Source organism: Natrix helvetica (genome assembly GCF_964273705.1).
Source record: "Natrix helvetica genome assembly, chromosome: 6".
Classification (NCBI taxonomy): Eukaryota; Metazoa; Chordata; class Lepidosauria; order Squamata; family Natricidae; genus Natrix; species Natrix helvetica.
This window is the reverse complement of record NC_138553.1, coordinates 13,950,631-13,965,339: the sequence shown is the minus strand read 5'-3', so window position 1 is coordinate 13,965,339 and position 14,709 is coordinate 13,950,631. Positions and strand designations below refer to the sequence as shown.

At 41.0% G+C, this 14,709-nt stretch overlaps 1 protein-coding gene and 1 long non-coding RNA gene across 3 annotated transcripts in view; both read right to left on the bottom strand.

Moving 5' to 3' along the window:
* Positions 1-14,709, bottom strand: part of LOC309394300 — a 205,996-nt gene that overhangs the window by 160,819 nt on the left and 30,468 nt on the right. The gene's annotated exons all lie outside the window — the stretch shown is intronic.
* ADA2 (adenosine deaminase 2) overlaps positions 12,317-14,709 on the bottom strand; it is a 40,224-nt gene continuing 37,831 nt past the window's right edge. For both annotated transcript variants that reach the window (XM_081957257.1, XM_081957256.1), the window contains one exon: positions 12,317-13,660. In XM_081957257.1, coding sequence (XP_081813383.1) covers positions 13,510-13,660 — 151 coding nt within the window. In that variant the 3' untranslated portion in view covers positions 12,317-13,509. The remainder of the gene's footprint in view (positions 13,661-14,709) is intronic.

Here is a 14,709-nt window from a genome sequence, read left to right as displayed (position 1 = left end):
TTAAAAAAATTTAAAGGGTTTGAAAAAACTTGACAAACTTTTAAGAGTTTGGGGGGGGGGGGGTTCTAGGAGTTGAAGTGCCCACCCCTCTGGAAGTTGCCAAGTTTGAGAAACTGGATTAAAAGAAGAATCTGCGGGCGGGGGTGAAGGTTTGGCAGAGGGAGAAAAAAAGGACTTGCACGCTTGGCATCTTTAAATAACTAAGGTCCACCCGCAAATGTGTCCTTTGGAGCAAGGGTCTCTCCAACTTTGACAACATTTAAGACTTGTGGACTTCAACTCCCAGGGTTCCTCAATTTAGCAAAGCAGCAGCAAAGCTGGTTGAGGAACTCTGGGAGTTGAAGTCCATGAATCTTAAAGTGGCCAAGGTTGGAGAGACCCCTGCTTTGGAAGAACAGGGATGGAGATTACAGATTAGCAGAGTTGGAAGGGACTTTATAAGTCATCTATATATATTGTGCAATAAAATAACGCATCGTTTTCCAGAGCTTTTTCTCCGGATCGGTGTGGAACCTTATGTTCTCCCCCACCAAAAATAAAAGTTTGAGAGAGACTAGAGTCCAACTTATTTTCCAAGTTCCCCTTATTTCTTGCCTTCCACCGTCCAGCACAACTCAACAACCAGCGCACGACCGGGCGATTCTCATCACAAAGGGGACACTAGGAAGGAAGGAAGGAAGGAAGGAAGGAAGGAAGGAAGGAAGGAAGGAAGGAGGGAGGGAGGGAGGGAGGGAGGAAGGAAGGAAGGAAGGAAGGAAGGAAAAGTCCAAACAGCTTTCACGCATGTGGCCAATTCGTTTGAGAGCGCAGGCGCCTGCAAATTGTACTTTTTCTGATGCATTTTGGAGCTTGTAGTTCTAACGTCCTTCAACGGTATACGTTCCTTGATTGGCTAACCCCAAACTACATCTCCCAGAATGCAAAGCTCTTCCGGAAGAGCTCCGGCTATAATTAGTTACTTAGATAGAGGTATTTTGGTTCGTTTGTTTTTAACGGTGGCGGCGATATAAATTACCCAGTTTCAAAAATCTAAACGTGATTCAGAGTAAAGGAAGATTTAGGATCTAGGTTTCACACTAACACTGAAGCCGGGATGCATACAATGATATAATTCGCCCCCCCCCTGATTAAAATTCAAACTATGAACCAATTATTTGGGCAGAAAAAAGTGGCACTTGCTAGTTGGAATTGTTTGAATTTCAAAAGACCGTAACTAGAAAATAAATTTTCAATAAAATATGTATATTTTGGGTAAAATAATACTATGAAAAATATCTCACTTCCCTTTAACATCATATTCATCTGGGTAGTGTTGATATCTGAAGCAATGACTTATTTAAAACGTATCTCTGTTGGTTTTTCATATTGTCCCATTGGGAAGCTTTTATTCATTTAAGAAAGTTAACATCTACCCTTCCATAGATTTACAAGGCATCTGACAAAAATTACAACAAAGAATTACAGCACTAGAAGAGTGATTGGGCTCTTGAATCCAGCCTTCTGTTTGGTGCAGAAATCCAAATATAAGCAACCCTATACCTGGTTATTATTCTGGTTATAGTTAATTTTCCCATTGCAATGCAAATTGGGAAATAGGGAAAAATGGTTTTCTCAGTTGCAATGTATGGCTGTGAAGGTTGGACCATAAGAAAGGCTGAGCGCCAAAAAATTGAGGCCTTTGGACTATGGTGCTGGAGAAGACTCCTGCGATTCCCTTGGACTGCAAGGCAATCAAACTGGGGAGATCAATCCGGACTGCTCTTTAGAAGGCCAGATCCTGAAGATGAAACTCAAATACTTTGGCCACCTAATGAGAAGAAAGGACTCACTGGAGAAGTGCCTCACGCTGGAACGATTTAGTGCAAAAGAAGAAAGGCATGACAGAGAATGAGGTGGCTGGATGGAGTCACTGAAGCAGTAGGCGTGAGCTTAAATGGACTCCAGAGGATGGTAGAGGCCAGGAAGGTCTAGAGCAGTGGTTCTCAACCTGTGGGTCAGGACCCCTTTGGGGGGTCGAATGACCCTTTCACAGGGGTCGCCTAAGTCCATCGGAAAACATGTATTTTTGATGGTCTTAGGAACCGAGACACCAATTTTATAGTTGGGGGTCACCACAACATGAGGAACTGTATTAAAGGGTCGCGGCATTAGGAAGGTTGAGAACCACTGGTCTAGAGGAACATTGTCATGGGGTTCTGATGGGTTGGACACGACTTCGCAACTAACAACAACAAAAAAGTTAATTTTCTAGCCTTTTATTGAACATATCCAGATAAGGACAGCCAAGAGCTTCTTGTGTAATAGTAATTAAAAGATGGTGACACTGTCAGGCATATGAATTTAAGAATAAGTTTATTTAATCTATGTGGAAATTAAATTGGATTTAAAATTGGATTTCACGACTAGGAGTCCATGAGAGGCCACTAAGAGTTCCCTGGGAGATCATGCTTTACTTACAACAGTTCATTTAGTGATTGTTGGAAGTTACAATGGCACTGAAAAAAAGTGATGTGATCAAAATCCAGACGTTTGGCAACTGATTCATATTTATGACAGTTGCGGGGTCATGTGATCACCTTTTGTGAGCTTCTCACAAGCAAAGTCAATGAGGAATCCAGATTCACTTAACAACGGTGATATTAACTTAACTGCAGTTATTCACTTACCCGTAGCAAGATAGTAAAATAGGGAAACTCATTTCACAGATGTCTCACTTAGCAACAGAAATTTGGGGTTCAATTGAAGACTACCTGTGGTTTTTTTTAAAATGAGACACTGAACAAAACCCCTCCAATCTCCAACACTGGGTTAGTTCCCTTGAGCAAAGCAAAAGCAAAGGAAGAAGTGAGGATATCATACCCTCAGAGTCGGACTCAGCTGCAGGCTACTTCAGTCACTCACTTGCCCCCCTCATTTCCTGGCAATTCCTCCTGGGATCTCTGCATTCCGCTGAAGTGTGCAACTCACAAGTAAACAGCAAGATATTGAACTAAGCAGCAAAGCTTAAGGGGAGATTGGCAACAGCTGTGCATGTCAGGCAAGGAGGCGATTTAAGCCTCTCCAACAGTTTTCCCTTACTGTAAGCAACTTGAGCACCTGCCTTTGCATTCTGTGACTCTTGCCTGGCGTCTGGTTATGTATGACCCTGGCATGTTAATTAACAAAGACTTTCTCTCTCCCTTGACTTGGCATCGTAAATCTTCAGCTTGACCTTGGACAGCTCGACTCGGAATTCACCTTTGCTCAGCTAAGTTCTTATCTTCAAGTAATTGCTGTTTTTTCTGACTTGGCTTTTTTTCTCTGCTCTTTCTCTTGCTGCCCAGCTGTTTGAAACAAGTCCTCGAATTCTATCTTTAACACTGTGTGCGCATATGTCTGGCTTCTAAAAGGGTGCTAAGAAAGCCACGATGCTAAAAGGGAAGGAGAGAAGGAGCAGCAGATGGTGAGGCAGCACAGAAGAGTGTGAGATGCTGCTAGGAACTTCTTGTATATATATATATTTATTACATTTAATAATGTACATTTGTATACTGGGGCTCTCCTTGCTGTGGTGTTGCACACCTTTCTGCAAATGCAGTGGTGAGGGGAAGAGGCTCTGTTTCAGGGTAGGCACAGGAGGTCTGGGCAGGACTCTAGCAGCAACAGGTGCACACCTGTCTTCTGCAGGTGCAGCAGCCCAAGGGACTGCTTTGCCTTGGGGTGGATGCTAGAGACCAAGGGCTTGCCAGAAGCAGAATCAATCCATAAAGCAGCAGAAGGAGGCAGGAGAAAGAAAAGTGTTGTATTCTTTATTTTTAGTTTAATTGCTACTACATATATAGAGGACCACATTAGGAATGTAATAATTTTGTAACTTCTGTCCTATATTTGAGCTGGATTCATGGATTCACCAAGACCTGAAAAAATGTTTTGAGGGTCCCTCTGGGCTCAAAAGGTTGGAAAAATGTGCTCTGGAGCATATAAATAGGATTGATTGAGATTAACTTCAAATGTCTTTTTTTTAATGTTGTTTTGAGGACTTTTTTAAATTGTCAGTTTTAATCCAGTTTGAGGTGCCTAGAGACTCCCATCTGTAACTTGGGGGCATCCATGTAAATTGAGTAAACAGTAAATGTTCGGAACAAGAAAATGGAAATTGCAAGTATCCACGTATTTAGTTTGGACCCCAAAACTGGCATTAAAAGAAGTTCACTTGAATAGCTTCGAAGATGATGGAGAATTGTGTTGAACAAGTGCCAAGCATCAGATTCATTTGGATCTGCACTATTTTGCAGGAAAATCACTGGTATTCAAGCTCTAATCATTCTGAAGTGTCAACAAGTCTGAATAAGTATTAGGATCATAATTCTTATGAGTGCTCAACATGGATATGGTGTTTTCTTCTGTTCATGTTAATCCTACTGCATTCATTCAGGCGAAGCTGTTGTTTTGATTACTATATACAGGTAATGCTCGATTTATGACCACAATTGGGTTGGAACAGAATTTTGATTGTTAAGCCAGGTTCTTTTTTTAGAGAGTTGCACCTGATTTTATGGCCTGTTTTGCCACAGTTAAGTAAATCAGTACAGTTAAGTGAATCATGCAGTCTTTAAGCAAATCCATCCATTTGCCACAGTTAAGTAAATCAGTACAGTTAAGTGAATCATGCAGTCTTTAAGCAAATCCATCTTCTCCCTCTCCCCCCCCCCTTTGACTTTGCTTGTGGGATGCTGGCTGGGAAGATTGCCAATGGCATAATTACATGACCAAGGATGTTGCACCAGGGGTGGGCTGCTGGGGGTTTGCAACGGGTTTGGGCGATCCTCTAGCTATGATTCTGCCCAGTTGGGCAAACCCACAAATGCCACCCCTAGTTGATCATGCCTACCCCCATCTAGGAGTCTCCACGCGGCCCGTTCATCATGCCAAGTAAGTGCAGAGCCTGCATGGAGGCTCGCCGAAGGCGAAAAATGAGCCTACTGGAAGTTCGGGAGTCCAGAAACGGGACCGTTTCCAGCCTTGGGGAGGCCTCCGGAGCCCAGGGGAAGCGGTTTTTGCCTTCCTGGAGACTCAAGGAAAGCCTCCAGAGCCTGGGGAGGGCAAAACACACACACACCCTCGTGGTGCAGGAGGCCGACTAGGCACGTCCACCCAATAAGGTGGCAGCGAACCCGTTGCTGCAATTTTTGAAGCCCACCGGTGCTGCACCTATCATAAACGCATGCCAGTTGCCAAGTGCCTGAATTTGGGTCACATGACCCTGTGGATGCTATGATAGTCCTCTAAGTACAAGAACAGTGCCATTGTAAGTTTGAGCGGTGGTTAAATGGTTGTAAATTGAATGTGGGATACCAACCTTAGGAAAGTACAGCAATTTAGATATTCAGTCCCAAAGTTCTTCTGGCCATCCAGGATAAATCACTTTTGGGCCATAAACATCAACTTATTAGTACCAAAGTGCCGTACAATATAAATTAACACTCTCTTGTTGACCAAGTATTTTTAGAAGCTAGTAAGGACCAGTCTCATGAATAAACCTTTGCTCCTTTATGTAAAGAACTACAGTAAATTGATTTTGTGTCATTAACTTGGGGTCAGCTCTTAGAAACATGTGTATAGAGTTAAAGGACAAAACAGTGAATACTGAAAAGGAACAACTGATTGTTATTGAAAACTAATGATATTTCTCTGGGAAATATAAATGCTAGTAGCAAACATACAACTTAATCAGAAAATCACTTTGTTAATTTTAAACTAAAGTTATATAAATATTCATTTTCACAATAAATGTATGTTACCGTACTTCCAAAGCAGGTGCTCAAAAGAAGGTAACACATTTTAATGGCTGTTAAGAATTGATCCAAAGTTAAGCCCTTTGAACATCTTAGTGAATAAAGTGCTTTGAAGCGCTATTCTGCATCTGATTACTCAGATAAAAATCCTTCTGAATTCAGCAGGCTTCACTATATGTGTCTGTGGCATAATAAACTCTGCTAAAATTAATGGTATTTAGCGTATACATGCTTGCACTATAATTTTGCCTTTTAAATCCAAGATACTTGTAGCTGTGTCTGACACACATTCTGAATAAAATTTATACAATTATACAATAGTAGAGTTGGAAGGGACCTTGGAAATCTTCTAGTCCAACCCCCTACCTAGGCAGGAAACCCTATACCGTTTCAGACAAATGGCTATCCAACAGCTTCTTAAAAATTTCCAGTGTTGGGGCATTCACAACTTCTGGAGGCAAGCTGTTCCACTGATTAATTGTTCTAACTGTCAGGAAATTTCTCCTCAGTTCTAAGTTCCTTCTCTCTTTGATTAGTTTCCACCCATTGCTTCTTGTTCTACCCTCGGGTACTTTGGAGAATAGTTTGACTCCCTCTTCTTTGTGGCAACCCATGAGATATTGGAACACTGCTATGATGTCTCCCCTAGTCCTTCTTTTCATTAAACTAGACATACCCAGTTCCTGCAACGGTTCTTCATATGTTTTAGTCTCCAGTCCCCTAATCATCTTTGTTGCTCTTCTCTGCACTCTTTCTAGAGTCTCCACATCTTTTCTACATCGTGGCAACCAAAACTGAATGCAGTATTCCAAGTGTGGCCTTACTAAAGCATTATAAAGTGGTATTAACACTTCACGTGATCTTGATTCTATCCCTCTGTTGATGCAGCCTAGAACTGTGTTGGCTTTTTTGGCAGCTGCTGCATACTGCTAGCTCATATTTAAATGGTTGTCCACTAGGACTCCAAATTTTTAACTGATGTTTATAAAGTTATAGAAACCCCATAGAATAATTTCCTATTGGAAGCACTGCCAGCGTTAAATGTTATAAATGAAGGGGGCGGAAAGTCTAAAGCAGTGTGTGGACTTTCTCAGCATTCTGTTAAAATTGCCAAGGTTGAGAAACAAAGGTTTACAAAGATTCTTTTCCCGTATTGTTGTTTTTTTAAGAACATGGATTTTTCTATTGACTGTTTTTTATTCCATGTGTTTTCCAACTCCCCACCCCCTCTGTTTTTTCCCCCAAATGTTAGATACAGTAGCAGGAAAGGAAATATTTTATCAATACTCCCATAACCCCAGGCCTTCAAACTAAGCTATAAAATTTAATGAATTAATCCATTCTTGATATAAGAGTTCCAGAGGCCTATTTCCTTGCTATAAAACCAGCCTGTTCAGCACATACTGCCTCAAGCATTTACTGCCTATGGATCATATCAATGTCTTAAAAATGAAAGTGGTGTGAGGTAACTCTCCTTGGGTTACCTCAGAATATCATTCTGGAAGGATTTCTTTGATGTTCCGGGGAATAACCCCTTTTGTACTTTCAGGGTCAGACCAATTTCATTGCCATTTCTTCACATGTCTGGTATAGAGTTCAACTTCCTTAGTAATGGAGGTCAGAGCCATTCAGCAAAAAGACATCATTCTCTACAGAAGGATTTCATTTGGAGGAGCTCACACAAATCATATTCACCCTGAAATCAGTCCCCAGAACAGCCTACTTATAATACTGGGGAAAGGAGACTGCATTTATTTATTATCAAAATAAGCTGCCCCTGTGAGGCAAGGTATCAATTTTGAAAACACACTCAAGAAGATATGCAGTCAAGCGATCTCTACTCTCGCGGTAGAGTGAGTTAACACAATATGGTTGGCAAAACGCCACAGGGCCCTTTGACAATATATCCATTCACCCTGCTGGGCTCTAAAATTAGGGATAAAGCATCTTGAAGAGGCACAAAGAGCCATAAAGCACAAAACTAAAGCATCTTGAGGAGACAAGACTTGCCGAGGACACAAAATATTGCTACCGAAATCTAAAGGCCGCGCTATTTCTCTGGGTCGCATGGTAATTTCAAACAATCACTTGTTATGTTTACACCTGCAGAGTAGATTCCCTTATTAAAAACAGGATGGAGGAGTGGCTATTTGTTTTGTGGCTTTCTATAAGAACATAGATGCAAAGTGGGATTCACATTTTATTTTTCAGATTGGTGGCCACTCTTAGTGATTGTGACCAGAGGTGGTATTCAGCAGGTTCTGACCGGTTCTGCAGAACCGGTAGTGGAAATTTTGAGTAGTTCGGAGAACCGGTAAATACCACCTCTGACTGGCCCTGCCCCCATCTATTCTCTGCCTTCCGAGTCCCAGATGATCGGGAGGAAATGGGGATTTTGCAGTATCCTTCCCCTGCCACACCCACCAAGCCACGCCTATAGAACTGGTAGTAAAAAAATTTGAATCCCACCACTGATTGTGATGTTTCTCTCTTCATATGTACAGGTAATCCTTGACTTACGACCACAACTGGGGCCAGAATTTGTCACTAACAAGACAGTTGTAAAGTGTGGTATCATGTGACTACATCACTTATCAATAGTGCCACTCCCCATTGCTGTCATTAACTAACAATCGTGGGCCATTGAACAAGTAGCCACCCTATTCTAAGCCATTTCAGACTTGGTTCCTCACAGGTCCAAGCCTCAAGGTAAGGGACTACGTCCTCTCCAACACTCCACCCCCACTCCACATCTCTTGCCTTTTGGCCACATTGTGAGGTGACAAGCAGCCACAGAACCTTGTGTCTGTGGACTTACTTGCCACATCGTTGTTTGGGGACTTCTTGCATGTTGTTGTTGTGGGGCTCCCATAAGCCCATGAGCTGCATCACAGCAGAAAGCTCTGTCCCGTGCAAAGCCCTTCACAGAGCAAAGCCCAGCTATAGACCAGCAACACAAAGCAAGCAGCCACTCCAGGAAGCTCCAGCCACCCTGCGAACGAACCAGAGGTGGTATTCAGCAGGTTCTGACCAGTTCTGGAGAACCGATAGCGGAACTTTTGAGTAGTTTGGAGAACCAGTAAATACCACCTCTGGCTGGCCCCGCCCCCATCTATTCTATGCCCCCCGAGTCCCAACTGATCAGGGAGGAATGGGGATTTTGCAGTAACCTTCCCCTGGAGAGGGGAGGAAATGGAGATTTTACAGTACCCTTCCCCTGCCATGCCCACCAAGCCACGCCCACAGAACTGGTAGTAGACATTTTTGAATCCCACCACTAGAACAAACCCCCAGGAGTGCCATGTGAAGTTGACATTACAGGAGGTTCCAATCACCCCAGCGCCCCTAACTTTTGAGGTCCCTACTGCTTTACACACTACCACCCCAACTGACATTTGCTATGTCCTTGCTCCGACTGCTGCTAAGACTGCCCCACCTTGGCGGTTGGTGAGACAATTGCTGGCCATGTGAGGCCGTTTCCTCAGGGCTCACAAGAAAATCACTGGGTACCTGAGGAAAAAAGACTCAAGCAGCCAGCAATGGCCTCTCAAAGGCAGGGCCAGCATGTTCAGTCTGCAATGAAGCAAGAAGACGGCGAAGGTCAGCTTGGTTGATAGGAGCCATGGAGTATAAGGGGGCAAAAGAGCAGGGAAAATAAGTGGGTAGGGGGAATTGAAGTGCCTCACTATTGTGAGGGTGGGCTGCCAAGGGCCCAAATTTTGTTCATGAGGGCACTGCAATGCCTATAACTTTGGGGACTGGTCGTGGGTCCCTTCATTCAGTATCAATGTAACCTCGAACAGTCGCTAAACATAATGGTCATAAGTTGAGGTTTACCTGTACAACTATTTATCTTCTCTCAATTTGAAGACTACAACTTGAAGGCAATTTTTGAAGAAGCTTTGCCGTTTCAGGAATGGCAAACTGTTCTGGGATCTCATTTTTACCAACTGTGGTATAAATCAGCAGAAGACCTCAACATCCACAATAGCAAACTAGAGGATCCTCGTAGATATAATTGATCCAGGGGACCTATAAATCAGGAAGTTTACATTCTGCTAGCAGCTTGGAGGTTTAGTTTGGCAGATTAGATCAGACAGTGGTTTTAGTAACAAAATTATTTTTCCTTATCTAAGATAGTTTTGAAAAATCTGGCAGTAACAATATTTCTTGCACTAAAAGGAAGATGAGCATATATTGATTATGAATGATTAGACCATAATGTAAGACCTTTGTAACATCAATCAAAATATGAAATTATTGCATCTGCAATTTTCATCAGTTACAGTTGAAGGAAATTGGGAGTACAGCACAGCAAGGAGGTTGGGACTAAATGCTGATCAGATCTAAAAAACATCCTGAAAAGTATCTTACTATGGTTTATCTAATTGACTCGTTCTAATTTTTAGCCATTTTTTGCCTACAATACCCACTCCTTCCCTTACTTACAGTGAAACTATGATTCCAACTTACCTTTTGATCTAATTCAGTTTTCTCTTCCATGCTACCTTGAGACATGAAATAGTTGTTCTTTTTCCTGACCTATCTAGCTTATTTGCATACCGGACTGTGATTGGTTGTAATGAACAATGTTTTGAAAAGGGGATTATTTGTGTAATAATCACTGCACATCACAGTTATCTCTATGATGCCTACCGGAATGCTGTTTTCAGGGAAATCTCATCAAAAATGTATTTTGATCCTGACACATTAAATTTTCAGAGTGAAGTGTAGAAAATCAATGCCTACCCCTCCTAGAGGAATGAAGCATTTTGAGGAATATTTAAAAAGGCAGAATATTATATTTCCCCAAATAAGAAATGGAGAAACTTGCTTTTTTAGAGGCAGGAAGCAGATTCAGTCTTTCTTAATAGCCCCAGCAGATATTTTGTGGTCATTAAGTAAGATTGGGCCAGCCCCAATCAGAAACAGCCCCAATATCCTTGCCCCCAAGCAGAAACTGAGGAGGCAGCTTTTAGAAATACAGATTTGGTAATCCATTCAAAACAGGATGTTTTGAAACTCCCTGCAGCAAAGTCTGAACAAAGGCAGTATGGTAGGATTAGCTCTCACTAAAGATCCAAAACAGGACGAAAGCCATTAAGACACAATAGGAATTGCCCAACTCCCTTTCAGAACACAAACCCCTTCATTGTGCCATCCCCAGAGCAGGCCAAACTTCAACCAAACTTGGGAACTCAAACAAACACCTAGGATTTGCATTTCCTCTTTTGCCTATAGAGCTATGACTCCTACATGACTCCATAGGAATCTGACAACAGCCAATAGAATATATGTTCTTGCACAGGAACAGGAAGCTCAAGTGCAAAGCCTAAAAGCAGGTATAAACCCCCACCCCCCACTCTCAACTCCATTTTGTCAGCTTCCCAGAACCATAAACCTATGTGGTTCTGCTTCATCAGTAAACCATCTTTCTAATCAGCTTCCATGTTTCCAGTGTCTTTCTCCCAGCTTGGAAGTGAACCAGGTGGATATTTCTTCCAACAGAAGCATGATTCACAGGTGTAATTTTGTAACAATAAAGAAGCAAAAACTTGTAATTACATCCTTTGAATTAGTACTAAAATCATGGTCTTAGAAAACATTGGAAGGATTTTACTGTATCTATGCCATCATGGCTTTTGGCTGTTCTTGGCAAAATCTAAGGATTAGAGTAGGTGAAAGGTATTGTTTGGCATGTTCTATTAATCTAATCAAGGGTGATCTATTTAATAAACCATCATTGTACAAATCATGGCTTAACAGCTTTATAATGGGAAAAAATCCCGTTTTGTTCCAAGATATAAAAGCTGGATTTGCAAAGCATATTATTTAACCTAAATTGTAAATTCCTTGTTTTTGCATAAATGTATATTACGCAAATTCAGAAAACAGTATTAGTTTATGATTCAGTTGTTCTGAAAATCCAATTTTATTGCTTGCATGGAGAAAATTAATTTCAGCTCAGTATATGATAGAAATATTTATTAGAGTAAGATTCATATATGCTCCATTACATGATTAATGTATTCATAATTGATTATCAGCACTTTAACAAAGGAAGATTTTTTATTTATTTTTATATAGTTAAATATATAACTTATTTATAAAGTATACATAGACACCACATGAATAGCATACATACAAAAAAGAATGCCTCAAACATTCTGCTATTATTATTTTACCAATATTTTTCCCTCCAGAAAAAAATGTGCTTTATTTATGTACTTATAGTGAAATCAAATCTGATTAAACAGAATTCAAATGATGAATTGAAGAGGATATTAATTAAAGAGCAAGTCTTCTCATAGTCATTAAACATATATATATATATAAATACTGAATTTGGTAATCAATATTTAAGAAAATAGTTTAAGAAAATTGTATTGCTGCTAAAGGAAAAAATCATATAGTTCATATTTAACTCTAAGTTTCTAATAGCTACTATTCTCACTGATTGACTTGAATAGTCAATATACCAAGGTTTTTCTTTATCTTGATGGTATTATGTCCCAATAGAAATATTGTTAGACAGTTTATGTCCCAATAGAAATATTGTTAGACAGTATAATATTACTATGCTGCACTCTATTAAACTTTTGTAAACCACCTGAGTTACATATAAAGTAAAATAGATACATTCAATAAATGATTTTACACCTGTATAATTGTTGGGATAATGTGTGATCATTCAGATATATCTGAACTAAACTGCAAACATCACAGATTGTCTAAAAATCAACAAGGTTTTCTTTTCTATGCTGTAAAGCTAGGCTGCATATTTTTTAAACATTGGCTTTTTAAAATGAAGCATACGTGTAAGCATTTAATTGTATTTCTGTATTTTTCTAGCCCCAAAATTCAGGTAATTGCTTCTCTTCTGATATGATACATGTTTGATAAACAAAAGTAGTAAGGAGCAATTGTTACAATTACAGCCAAGTATAATAATCTGTGTTAAATATCTATAGGCGATTGATCATTCCTTCATTCTTTTATTTATTTTACTGGGCTTATGGGCGCTTCCCATCATGAACAACTCTGAGCAACATAGAGCTAATATAATAAAAATCAATATTATTATTATTAGATTTTTATCCTTCATAATTTTAAAAAGGTAAATAATTGGTCAATTCATGATTGTAAAAATACTGTACAGGTACTGTAGTCCTTGACTTACAGCCACAATTGAGACCAGAATGCCTGTTGTTAAGCACGGTGGTTTTGGAGCGAGTCGTGCCCAATTATACAATCTTTTTGCCATGATTGCTAAGTAAATCATGCAGTCTTTAAGCTCTTCCCCATTGACTTTGTTTGCCAGTAGGCACCTGGAAAAGTCTCAAATGGTGATCACATGACTTGCTGCAACCACTGTAAATACATACTGGATACCAAGAAACCAAGTTATGATCATGTGACTGTGGAGATGTTCTGTTGGTTGTGTGAGGACTGGTTATAAGCACAATTTTCAGTGCTATTGTAACTTTGAATGGCCAATAAAGGAATGGTTATACGTGAGGACTACCTGTACTTAATACATCTGCCTCCTGTTTACCCAACAACCATTATACGGCAACAATTTCCAATATAACTAAAAATGAGAGAACTTTCTACTTTTTAGTGGGGAAAGGAATACTTCTATTCAATCTCAGTACAATAAATCCCACCTTTATGCAGTATATTCTGATTTCAATTATTTTTGGTGGATTGTTAAACGAGCAATGATCTGATCAAATTACTTGGGAGAAGCAATATTTTGTATAGAACCTCTACTGTGACAAGTAGTCACATTGAGTGAAGGTACAAAACTGTCTATGAAGTCGTTCCACTTTTTTTCCCAAATGGCCTGGGCCTTTTTCTTCTCATTAGGTTTCATACTACTGTATCTACAAAGGGAAAAGACTCATTGTTAGTAAGATACTTTTGAAGAACCAAATGTAGGCAGCCCTCCTCCCTCTCGCTCCCCCCCCCAAAGCCATAATCTTAAAACCTAATACATTTGTATTCAAATAGAAGATACTGAATTAAACAGAATATGGTGTGCTTTTCAATTAAGCACATTAAAGCCAATTCTCATTTGCACTTAATGGTGATGCCAGCAACATCTTTTTTCTGCCCACTCATGTGAATGAAGTGGGTGCGGGGAGCCTTCCCTGAAGGCTCCAGTGGGCTTAAACCGGCCCTATGAGCAAACCGGAAGTCCATTCCCGAACTTTGGGTTTTCCCGTAGGACCGGTTTTTTGCGCTCTGGAGGCTTTGGGAAAGCTCCTGAAGTCTCCGGAGGGCCTCCGGGGTGTGTGTGTGCCCTGACAAATGGCTCCACATGCCACCTGTGGCATGGTTCGCCATTCCAGACCTAAATGTTTTGGGCCAGCAAACTGTGTATTTTCATTTTTTTATGCAAAAAAACCCTATTGTGGCAGGATAGGTGTAGTTTCATATTTGGCTTTCCTATCCAAGTTTTGTTGACTCTAAATTCAATGATGACATAAACTAGAATGCTGATACATGTGAACAGTCTAACTGGCGCTAAATGTTGTCCCATTTATTGCCCTGTTTGCAGAGGTGGGTTGTTGGGGGTTCGCATGTGTTTAGACGATCCTCTAGCTAGGATTCTGCCCAGTTCAGCGAACCACAAAATGCCACCCCTGACTGGCCACTCCCACCCACCCCTTTCCAGGAGTTTCCACATGGCCCGTTCATCATGCCAGCTTAGTGCAGGGCCCATGCGGAGGCTCAGGGGTAGGTTGGGGGGGTGGGGAAACAGGGCTACTGGAGGTTCCGGAAGTCCGGAAACAGGTCTGTTTCTGGCCTACAGAGGGCCTCCGGAGCCCAGGGGAAGCAGTTTTCGCCCTCCCTGAGGCTTGAAGAAAGCCTCCGGAGCCTGGGGAGAGCGGAAAAACACACCCCTCCAATCCCTGCCATGGTGCAAGAG